At 35.5% G+C, this 12,642-nt stretch overlaps 1 protein-coding gene across 1 annotated transcript in view; it reads right to left on the reverse strand.

Moving 5' to 3' along the window:
- fat1b (FAT atypical cadherin 1b) overlaps positions 1-12,642 on the reverse strand; it is a 78,266-nt gene that overhangs the window by 14,164 nt on the left and 51,460 nt on the right. Inside the window, exons 14-20 of the mRNA XM_056472643.1 lie at positions 12,471-12,642; positions 12,166-12,380; positions 10,013-10,150; positions 9,492-9,635; positions 9,167-9,352; positions 3,123-3,924; positions 871-1,002 (exon numbers count right to left, since the gene is read on the reverse strand). The exon at positions 12,471-12,642 is cut by the window's right edge and continues 218 nt beyond it. Coding sequence (XP_056328618.1) covers positions 871-1,002; positions 3,123-3,924; positions 9,167-9,352; positions 9,492-9,635; positions 10,013-10,150; positions 12,166-12,380; positions 12,471-12,642 — 1,789 coding nt within the window. The remainder of the gene's footprint in view (positions 1-870; positions 1,003-3,122; positions 3,925-9,166; positions 9,353-9,491; positions 9,636-10,012; positions 10,151-12,165; positions 12,381-12,470) is intronic.

Below are 12,642 nucleotides of genomic sequence, written 5' to 3' on the forward strand. Positions count from 1 at the left end.
CTTCAATGAGTCAAACCTTCAAAGTTCAACATTTTATTATCTTTCATGCCTTTTTTATTAACGTTTACACACTTTATGTCTTTGACATAAAAATTTGTCATATAACTTTACTCATTTAGTCGTTCTATGATAAAAATCTATTTGATGTATGCTGGAATAAGGTTTTTAAAGCCTTTGCTTATCGTTATCACATATCACATCTTTAATCTTTCATCATTTTAAATATTCATAAAACATTTTTAAAAATGTTTATCAGATTTTTGTACATATCAGATGTTTTCCACCCCTAACAATATGCCAAAATTATCTGAAAAGCTAAGGAATTTGCTATATGAACATTTTATGGTTTTAAAAGATTAATGGCATTTTGACAGAAATTAGTTGTCATTGTAATGGCTTGTAATGGAAAATTTGTTAAAGCCACTCATAATTACCTTAAAGAAAAGAAGTGTAACACATGGTTGTGGAATTCAGAGATAATTAGAACATTTTTAAAGGTAAGGATATAACTAAGGATATAATAGAGGAAGCCCATTTCTCAGCTGAAGAATCTCTCTTCTTTTATCGTGTAGTTGAATTACTGTTAAGTACCTCATAGCTCTTACTTAAGAGAAGCTGTCATTCTCTGGATTAATTATGAAAATACATTGTGCTAAATTGCGCGTGTAAACACAGCTACACCTAATGATTAAATCTGCTGTAAATGAATGAACCCTGTTTTATTATACTTAATGAATGTGTGTTTACACTAGACGCACTTTTAACATTAGCGCCTGCGAATGATTATTAATTAAGTGAGCAGGGAACAGTTTAATCTGCAGCTGTGATTGGTCCTTTAGATGACACTGTCTTCTCTGAAAAGAAAATTACCTGAGCATTTGACTTTGGCAGCACCTGTGCAGATGCAGCTGTGTTTGTCTTCTCCAAAGCCTGACACGCACTCATAGCCCTCTGGACATGTGCCGTTTACACACGTGGATTCCTGCTTTAGGCACTTACTGTCTGAAAAAGCAGAAGATGGGGAGAAAAGTTGAGGTTCCATTTTAAAAATAAAACTGCATAATAATGAAACAAATTATCCAAAACATGTTTAATGATGGGTGACGCAGTGGCGCAGTGGATAACATTGTCACCTCACAGCAAGAAGGTCGCTGGTTCGAGCCTCTGCTGGGTCAGTTGGTGTTTCTGTGTGGAGTTTGCATGTTCTCCCTGCGTTCACGTGGGTTTCCTCCGGGTGCTCCGGTTTCCCACAAAGTCCAAAGGTATGTGGTACAGGCGAATTGGGTAGGCTAAATTGTCCGTAGTGTATGAATGTGAATGAGTGTGTATGGATGTTTCCCAGAGATAGGTTGTAGCTGGAAGGGCATCCGCTGTGTAAAACATGTGCTGGATAAGTTGGCGGTTCATTCCGCTGTGGCGACCCCGGATTAATGAGCCAAAACTAAGCCGAAAAGAAAATGAATGAATGAATGAATGAATGAATGTTTAATGATAATAATAGTAAAAATCTACAAGAAAAAGTTGTATTTATTATTATTATTATTATTATTAATAACAAAACATATTATTTAAATTTGTCTTTAAACTTGTTTTTAAATATTAGTTTAAATTGAAAAACTGAAAATTATAATTGTATATATTGTATGTATTATTGTTATAATAAATATATATGTTGAAGGAAAAACAAAAATAGCCCTCCAGTGAAATTTGATTTATTTTTCAAGTGATGTTTAACAGAGCAAGTATTCACAGTATTTCCAACACAATCTCATGGCAATTCATAACTTTTCAAAATCGTACATTTTAAATCCTTTTTAAAATCGTACATTTTGGTACTCTGATGAATTTGTAAAATAGTTTCCTTGTGAGATCAGGCTGGTTTTTCCTATAATATTTTTTCTTCTGAAGAAATTCTTATTCTTTTACTTTGGCTGGAATAAAAGCCATTTTTATAAATAATCATTTTAAGGTCAATATTATTAGCCTTTTTTATCAGGTTACTTTTTTGTCTACAGAACAAACCACTCTTGTCCAATGACTCACCTAATTAATCTAACTCGCCTAGTTATCCCAATTTATTAAGACTTTAAATTGCACTGAATATTAGTATCTTGCAAAATAACTAGTAAAATATTATGTACTATCAAGACAAAAAAATGTGTTTTTAAAACTATTATGTTTAAAATGTATTGAAAAAAATCTTCTGTCCATTAAAATAGCGCCTGGGTAACGTTTTTAAAAGAATTAAAATTTCACATGCTAATATTTTTGCCTTCAGTCATATATAAACTGCTAAAAAAGCAGTTTATTTTTATTCCCTTTATTTTTTGAGTAGTATATTTATATGACAATAATATGTTTTTACATTATATTATATTATATTATATTATATTATATTATATTATATTATATTATATTATATTATATTATATTATATTATATTATATATTTAATTAATACATTGTGCAAAAAACCAATCTCTCACACTATCAATACTTGCACTAATTGTATTAAATATAATCAGCTAGCCCCCTGAACTTCATCATATGTCAGATTTTTTACCACGCGCCTACCGTTTTTTCAGGTGTGCTGAGTTTGAACTGATTGATAAAATACAAATCTGAGGATTCAAATGTTTTAAGATTCAAAAAGGAACAAATTTGCATTCTGTTGTTGTTTTTGCTGGTATTATTTCATTCATTCATTCATTTTCCCTTGGCTTAGTCTCTATTTCAGAAGTCACCACAGCGGAATGAACCGCCAGCTATTCACTTATGTGTTTTATGCAGAGGATGCCCTTTCAGCCGCAACCCAGTATAGGGAAACAGCCATAAACACTCATTAACACATATACACTATGGGCAATTTAGTTTATTTAATTTACCTATAGCACATGTCTTTTGATTGTGGGGGAAACCGGAGCACCCGGAGAAAACCCACGCGAACACGAGGAGAACATGCAAACTCCACACAGAAATGTTAACTGGCCTAGCCGGGACTCAAACAAGCAACTTTCTTGCTGTGAAGTGACAATGTTAACCACTGAGCCAGTGAATCGCTGTTAATTTTAAAATCGTTATTATCATTCTTTTGTTACACTTTATGAAGCCAACACTACATACCTGTGCACAGGCATTTGGCCATCATGTGATGTCTGGGTGTGATGTAGCTCACTCGTGCAGTGCTGTATTCAGCCATAGTAGTCTGGTTAAACAGAAGCACTCGTCTGCACTTGCCATCAGGACACTCAGAGCTTAAACAGCGACTGTTCAGAACCCTCACAACATGCAGTCCAGTCATCTCCTTGATGGCTCCTCTGGAAGAGCTGATCTTCTGAGAGAGAGCCTCCAGTGCACCGACGCCTCGTCCGGGTCTCTCAAAATACAGAAGAACATCCAGGCCATCGTCAAATCCAGCAGATTGCAGACTGATCAAATTGATTGCCCCCCTGCGGGCTCCAGCCACGCTGCGGAGCATTTTCTGGAAATTTTTCCAATGGTCCTGGATAAAATCCTCCGCGGTGATGCCAGCGAAGCGTATAGAGACAGAGCTGTCCAGCATCTGCTCCGTGACCTGCAGGACGTTCACTTTGACATTGGACAAAGCTGAAAAATGTCCGTCGCTGACCGAGACGTTAAGCTGGTAATGACCCACGTCCAGGCCTTCACGCGCCAACAGCCTGCCATCCGTGCCAATGATAGAGAACAGGCTGTGGGACTGTGGGTCCAGGCTGAATGCGAGCGTGTCGTGTTCATCTTGATCTGTGGCATGGATTTTTCCCAATGTGCCTCCAGAATATTCATCTTCCAGGAGGATGATGAAAATGTCGAGAGGAAGCACATATGGAGGAAACATGCTGGCCTGAGCTACAAGAACAGTGATAGATGTAACTGATTTCAGTGGAGGTTTTCCATTGTCCGTCACCTGGAATCAAATGGAGATCATGTTTAGTTTACATTTTTCATAAATGGGTTTTTATGTCATGGAGTTTTACATCATTAAGACTTATTTTGTTTAAGGGATAGTTTACAAAAAAGAAAATTTACCCACTATTTACTAAACCTATATGAGTTTCTTTTTGAAGAATTTTGAAGAAAAGCTGAAAACCTGTAACCATTGACTTCTATAGTAGGAATACACAAACTATGGAAGTCAACATTTTTCAAAATATCTTCTTTTGTGTTTAACAGAAACTCATAAAGGTTTGAAACAAGTAAGGGGTGAGAAAATGATTTTCATTTATTTTTTATTTTTTAAGCACTTAATATGTTACAATGACTTATGTTTAATTTTATTTATTACATTTAAAACTTTAAACTAAAATAAAACTAAAACTTTTTGGAATGCAGGTACAGTTGAAGTCAGAATTATTAGCCCCCTTTGAGTTCAGAATTATTAGCCCCCTTTGAGTTTTTCTTTATTAAATATTTCCCAAATGATGTTTAACAAAGCAGGGGAATGTTCACAGTATGTCTGATAGTATTTTTTTCTTCTGGAGAAAGTCTTATTTGTTTTATTTTGGCTAGAATAAAAGCAGTTTAAAAAAATCATTTTAAGGTTAAAATTATTAGCCCCTTTAAGCTCTATTTTTTACAGAACAAACCACTGTTATACAATAATGTAGTAACATAACGTAATAACGCCCCTACCTGTAGTTAACCTAATTAACCTAGTTAAGCCTTTAAATGTCACTTTAAGCTGTATAGAAGTGTCTTGAAAAAAAATCTAGTCAAATATTATTTACTGTCATCATGACAAAGAAAAAGAAATCAGTTATTAGAAATGAGTAAAACTATTATGTTTAGAAATGTGTTGAAAAAATCTCTGTTAAAAAGAAATTATAAACAGGGTAAAAATAAGCAGGGGGGTTAATAATTCAGGGGGGTTAATAATTCTGACTTCAACTGTATCAATTATACATGTAAACATTTATTTTGTAAAATATCATCACAATTAAATGATCCTATTTTAATAAATGTGTCCATGCATGGACCACAAAACCAGTCTTATGTTGCACTGGGTATATTTACAGGAAATAACCCAAAATATGTTGTATGAGTCAAAATGATCTTTTTATGCCAAAAATCATTAGAATATTACATGAAGATCATGAAGAAATTTTGTACATTTCTACCAAAAATTTTAGAACTCAATTTTTCATTAGTAACATGCATTGTTATAGATTGTGTAAAAACAGCTTGACATAGAAGTTCTAGTAAATTGAAACCGTTTCAGACCAGTTACTTGAAGTATTCTGTCTAAATCAAGTCACATTGATGATCTGTAAGAAATATGTAGATTTGGTGCTCAAAAATGTCTTTAAATTAGCTGTTATTATTATCGATGATGAAAACAGTTGATTATTGATCAATCAAAACAGTGACATTTTAAGCCTTAATAAGCCTTAATAATGGTAATTTATTTATTATTTATAAAATAATAATAATTTGCTGTATTATTGTAACTGAATAAAGCCTTATGAAAGTATTATGTCTTTCTCTAAATGATTGAATGATAGTGTAAATATATTCTAAAATGTAACGCAATATAAATGAAATCTAAAATGTGTTTATTGTTTATTCTTCAAATGTACCCAGGTTTAAAATTAAAATATTACGTTAATATGGTTTAAAGGGATAGTTCAACCAACATTGGAAAAATTGTCATTGTTTACTCATCCCTCACTTGTTAACCTGTGTGACTTTCTTTTTTCTGTTGAACACAAAACAATATATATATATATATATATATATATATATATATATATATATATATATATATATATATATATATATATATATATATTGAAGAAAGCTGTAAACCGGTACACACTGATTTCTATAGTATTAACTTTTCCTGCTATAGGATGTTATGTCAGTGATTAAAGGTTTTCAGCATTCTCCAAAACGTCATCTTTTGTGTTCAACAGAATACAGATTCTTATAAAGGCTTGGAACCACCTGAGGGTAAGTAAACGATGTACAGATTTTCATTTTGGAGTAAACTAACCCTTTAAAAAATATAAATTATTGAAGTTCAAGTGAATTAATATTAGTGTTTGATTTATATATCTCACTTTTTTAATTGCTCACTACTGCACAGTATTGCCATTCATCCTTGTAAAGCAACTTTACCATAGTCTACCTTGCCTAAAGTACTACAGAAATAAAGGTGACTTGACTCGACTGTTATAGAACAGCCATTGTAGATAGAAAGGCAGCTCAAGTATTTGCGCTTGCTTGTTATGACACTTGTTGAACACAAGAGGGCGCTTTCAACACGTGAATCTTTAGGACCGTCAACATCTCACAGCATAATGAAATCTTCCACTAACAGGTATTTATTTGAATTATGTATGTTTTTGATTCATACAAAATGTATTTTTAGCTTGAATAAATATGCCATTCTCAACGTACAAATATAATCAAGTATAATTCATTCAAAATATCTGAGCCAGGGAACCTTGTCATGAGTCTAAAGTGTTTTCAAAGTAGGGGAGGACGAAAGTAAAATATTTATTTTGTAGGAGACTTGACAACATTTGTTTTGAAGGATATAACAGCACATTCATCAGGCAACCCTTGATGGAGCTGCAACCATGTCCCGCAGTTAGCTCCAAATTTTAGTTTTTGAATGCAGAAAGTAAATTATTGTAGCTATTCTTTTTTCCTTATTACAAGTTGTGTTTCTCTTTTCGTGTGTCACATTTATGATCAATCTACAGGTTATTTAGTGCAATAACACATCCTTAAGTTTGCAATATCTGAGTTTTTCAGTACAAAAGTAAATCAGGTTTAAATGGCAAGAGCTCATGTGGGGATGAAAGTAACACTGTTATTTCAGCCTGATCTCACGAGAAAACGTAAGTATTTTACGTTTTGACAGTTTAGTGGCGAATTCGTACGAGTTCAGTCGTACGAAATTGTACGATTTTAAAAAGGAGGTGGGGCACCTAACCCCACCCCTAAACCCAACCGTCATTGGCGGATGAGCAAATCGTAGTAAATTGTACGAATTAGAACGTACAAATTCGTACGAATTAGCCACTAAATCAAAAAGTTACGAATTGCCGTGAGATTGTGTTGGTTATTTTTGTCCCTCTGCTAATATTCTGATCTTATTTTTTTCTTCCACATTAGAGTTTAGATTAACATGTTTTAAAAAATTAATGCATATTGCCAACATTAATAAAAATATTCAAAAATTGTAGAAAAAATTAACATTTTGCAGGGTTGGATTGCTTTTAAAACATTTGATGGAAGTGAAATTTAAGATGAAAATGCCGTTTAATGTTTTTTTTTTTCTTTTTTGCAAAAATAAAGGACAAAATATGTTTGCAGTTAACATTAACAAGCTCAGATATATTTAAAACAAACAAGATCAAGCCAGTAAATCTAGCAAATATTGTGGTTACTTTTGACCCAACTGTGTGTTACTTTCATCCCTGCCTATGGGGTCAAAAGTAACAACGTGCAACTTTAGTTTAGTTTAAAGTGAAGTTAAATTTGAGTTGTCCTACACTGATAGACAAAAACACCGGCATTTGATAGAGAACTCTTGTGAGTTAGTTACCACAGCAAAAATATATTTCCGCTAAAAATATTATCTTATAAAATGAGGATTTTATTTTAAAAAATAGTACTTTTGTCCTCACTCTCCCCTACCTCATATTTATTTCTGATGATAAATACTTTTCATATTTTCTGATGATAAGTATGAATTTTCTTTGGTCTGCTTTAATGTTCTTTCGATCAATTAAAAAAATAAATAATAATAAAATTGTGTATTTCGCTACTTTATAGTATGTGAAAACAACACTTGAAAACATGTTGTATTTAGTATGAATAAGAAAACATACTATGTGTACCATAAGTTCTTAATGGTTATAAACTTATTTCAAATTAATATGTAATACTTACTCTGTATGTGGTTTCAGCAATCAGATTCAACCAGACAGAGCTAAATAGGCAAGGAGGGTCTAAAATGATTTGACCTTGCGATCGAATTTATTCCAACAGCCCCAAAACACCAGCTACTGTAGAAAGTACAGTAGCTAGTGTTTTAAGGGTGTTGAACTGCTAAAATTCTATCAGATGCTATCTAATAGATGCTAACTCAAGATCTTTATGTGTTTATGCAGTAGTACTGTTGTAGTGATGAAGAGTATGATGAAACGAGAGAAGGGTCTGTAAAATGTGATTAGCTACTTTATTGCTAGTCATATCACCCTGCAGCCCAAAAGCGGTTACTCACTGAAGCTAGGCAGGGCTACGCCTAGTCAGTACCTGGATGGGAGATCACATGGGAAAATTAGATGTTGTTGGAAGTGATGTTTGTGAGGCCAACAGGGGGCGCTCAACCTGTAGTCTGTGTGAGTCTTAATGCCCCAGTAAAAGTAAAGGGGACACTATACTGTGAGTGGGCTCTGTCTTTCGATAAGACAATAAACTTAGGTCCTGACTCTCTGTGGACATTAAAAAAATCCCATGGCACTTCTCGTAAAGAGTAAGGGTGTAAGCCTGGTGTCCTGGCCAAATCCACTCCCTTTACCATCATGGTCTCCCAATCATCCCTATCCACCGAATTAGCTCTATCACTGTCACTCCACTCCACCTATAGCTGATGTGTGGTGAGCGCACTGGCGCTGCTGTCCTGTGGCTGCTGTCGCATCATCCGAGTGGATGCTGCACATTGGTGGTGGTGTGGTGAGACCCCCTCCTCGTGATTGTGAAGCACTTTGTGTGTATGTCCACACACAATAAATTTGCTATATAAATACACACATTACATTACTTTACATTAAGAAGTCAGTCAAATTGACTTCAATTTTTAAAAGTGAGCAAACCTGAACTTGGAACTGTTCAGTTGACTTAATTTTTATATTTTTGCCCTTTTTTCATTTAACATATAATCATTTTAAGGCAACTCACTTTTTTAAAGTAAAGTCAACCAATCTCTTATTATAGGATGAAATCTGAAACAAGTGGTCACAAGAGAACTGAACATTCTAAAACCAGTTGTAAATAGTAAAGTGTCTTTGTTGACCACATGTGGGGTTTCTTGTCCTCTGGATGTTTGTGAAGGAGCCACAGGGGTCTGTAAAGTCCATTTTGAGAAACACTGCCATAAAATTACCCTGGAGGACTGAATAAATCTCATTTCTTACCTGCACTTGGAGTGTATACTGGCCCTTTGTCAATGGTCCAGCTGTCTGTACCAAACCCTGCTGGTCTACGCTGAAGGGGTTTGGCTCTACACCTATCAGGATAAAGGAGAAAGGAGGCCCATTATGGAAGGAGTCATTGTCTGTCACATTGAGCTGTAACACGCTGGCCCCTGAAGGTAGATTCTCCTGCAGAAGAGGAAAAAAAGATATCTAGAGTCATTTGAAGGGATTTCGCCATCACCTCTTACTGAGAACTCAGGCATGGAGTAAGGAATGCGTGCGTAGGGTTTTATTTGCTCTACTCTGTAGGAGAGTGTGGTCTTGCCTGGATGATGAGACTGTAGTTAGCCTGAGAGAAGACAGGGGGATTATCATTCACATCAGACACAGCAATGTTGATTGCTGCACTGTCGGATTTGAGGGGATTTCCGCTGTCGGAGGCCAGCACGGTCAACATGTAACTCGCTACCTAATTTAAACAAGAAAAAAACACAGAACAAATTAATTTATCCTTGCATTGGACAGGAACTGTTGCATCGCCCTACATTTCAATGAAATCATGTGCATGTGTGATTAAATCAAGCATATTGTTAACCATTGGCAAAAAATTGTTTGATTTCTCTTGCTAGTTTAAGCCAGAGCAACAGTCTTAAAATCAATTCCTGAATCAGTTCTCTGCACAGTTTAGTTCCAAACCGTGGATAAGTGGACAGTGGATAAATGTGATAGACAAAACATGAGGTCATATGCATTTTTAATGAGTCAACATTTTGGCCAAAAATTGGTGTTCATAGGTTTTTTAAATCCACTCTATCCAAGGGGAAAGTATCAATCAAAAAGCATTACCTTCTCTCTGTCCAACTGATGGGCCAATCGCAGTTCACCACTGACTACGTCCATAATGAATGGGCAGTTCTGGTTGTTCTCCTCAATGGAATAGCGGATTTGGTTGTTTAAAGGCCCATCAAGATCATTCGCAAGTACCTAAGGACAGGGATCATTACACTTGATGAAAATGCATTTACCTAACATTAAGTACTTCCCGCAGATGTATACATTGGTTTAAAGTAGATTCATGTGGTGCCTCCTCACCCAAAACTCACTGGCACAGTATCAGATGTACAGTATGGAGGAGTTGTGTGAAGCTGTGTTTTTTAACATGTTACTGCGTGGATGCTAGGGGGGATCTGGGTTGTTGCTACATGTAGATAGTTCTCACAAAGGTGCTATGGTGTTTTAATGATTGCCAGGGTCGTGCTGGATTATTTATAAGATTTTACAGGTCATTTCCATAGTGATGTTATGTGTTTTGTGGTAAGGTTAAAGAATATTTTTAGCATGGACACTTTTAGGTAGTTGCTAATGTGTTCTCAAAGTGATTCTGTGTATTTGCACGGTGTCCCACATGATTTAAAGTGTATGCGTTGTGCTTACTAAGGTGTGTTTTTTCCATGTTAGTATGTGGTTACTTGGCATTTGCTAGTGCTCTGTGGTGGTTACCAAAGTGGTGCTGTGTGGTTGCATGGTAATGCAAACTGGTCAGAAGACTTTGTGGGTAGTTTTTGTCATGTTAAGTGGTAGCAAGTATGTACTTGATGATTGTGATAAAGGCACCAATTTATTCAAGTGAAGTCGCATTACATTTATCTGTATAGCACTTAAAGTATGTAAGTTTCACACCCAGTGGTTGAACTAAATATTGCACACCTGGTTCAAAACAAACGCAAACGCAGGTTGCCAGATTGACGACACCAACAGCAGTGTGACTGGCTGTCGAGCCTAACGGCTGATTTAAACGTGTTCTAAATAAGAGCAAGGTGATGGAAGGAATATTTTCCATTTTAAAAGGAGTTTTTGTTCTTACCAACAACTGAAATTTCTACTTTAGAAACGGCTTCTTTTTTTTGCAGCTAAACAACATAAAATTGACAATGATCACCTCAGGTACACCTCATGTGCTTTATTCAGTGTTAAATGCTAACAATCTGAGTTTGAATACCGTTTTACTTTACATTTATTGCCATACTACTGAAAGCAGCAGCAGATAGTTCAAACCATTTGAACTTTAGACTCAATTTCGGTGGCATACATACACTTTGAGAGCCTTTCTGTCTGACTAAATGAAATATGATGTTTTCCACAAAAGGTAACCCAGGGTGCTGGAATAGCTATAATAGTCATTAGGGTGCTATAATAGTCATTAGGCGGGTTAAATGACCATAACAAAGACAGTTCTGGCAGGTAACAGATATTTTCAAAGCAGAATATCTGACTTTACCATTGTTATTCAGATAAACAAGAATGTTCACTTAGCATGTGTCTTAAATATCTGCAAACATATTATGGTATTTTTATCTTTTAGAAGAATCAAAAACTTACAAACAGCACCTTTAATGCAGTGGATTGCATTAAAAGAAGCAGTTATACAGTATTTAAGTGTCATTGTTACTTTCGATTAGGATTACACTTAAGCAGATAACTACGGATGCCTGACCTCCATGGGCTGAATGACAAAATGAACTGAAAGGTTAAAGAGGGTGGACCGAAGCCACATCCACTTGAGTTATCACTATCAACCATAGTTCAAAGATGTTAAGTAAACCTGAAAAAAATGAAGAAAGTTCAATCTGGCAATCTGTTTCAAACATCATACAAGTGTGTTCTTCATTTTTAGGTAAGTATATGGACGCCTTAATTGGGCACTAATGTGTTCTGAGTGGCTTTGAGTATTTTTCTTATGCAGTTGCTCCAGTAAGCTGTTCCTAATGATTGAAAGTGTGTTCAGTGCCATGTTGCTTATGTTGCATGTCATTAATAAAATATTCTAAAAGTTTTTTTTTTGTTATTGTACAAACATTATGCTGTAACAAAAAACAGACTATATTTTAATATGGAAGTGTAGAGAGAACAAGAGACATGATTAGAACATAACTGCCTACATTATGGACCACTTAGAAGATACGGCGTAACTAAATGCAAATGTATGCAAAAACACTTACCGTCAACAGTGTGCTCGCAAGGCTGGTGTCCTCACTGACTACAGCAGAGTATATCTTCTGGCTGAACACTGGGCTGTTGTCGTTAATGTCTTGGAGGTGAATGGTAACAGTAGCCATGTCACTGAGCGACTGCTTCCCACCGACAGTGGCCTTCACTGTCAGATAGTGCTGTGAAGATTCCTCATAGTCCAGGGGCTCCATCACAAAGATGTCACCTGCAAACACAAACATTCACTAAATCTCCAACACCTCAGTACTATCCTTTTGGAGTCATGCTGTCAGAACTGTGCGTATGGGTGCATCACCTGTCTGTGAATCGATTCGGAAAGCTCCTAGCTCATTGCCGCTGCTGAAAGAGTATGTTGTCTGGGAAGTCATTTGCCTGTCCTTGCTTGCAGCGAAGACCTTCAGTAGCTTAGTCCCTATTATAACATCTTCGGGAACTGTGGAAATGTATTCCCTTCGCTCAAACACTGG

Source organism: Danio aesculapii, chromosome 14 (assembly GCF_903798145.1).
Source record: "Danio aesculapii chromosome 14, fDanAes4.1, whole genome shotgun sequence".
Lineage (NCBI taxonomy): Eukaryota > Metazoa > Chordata > Actinopteri > Cypriniformes > Danionidae > Danio > Danio aesculapii.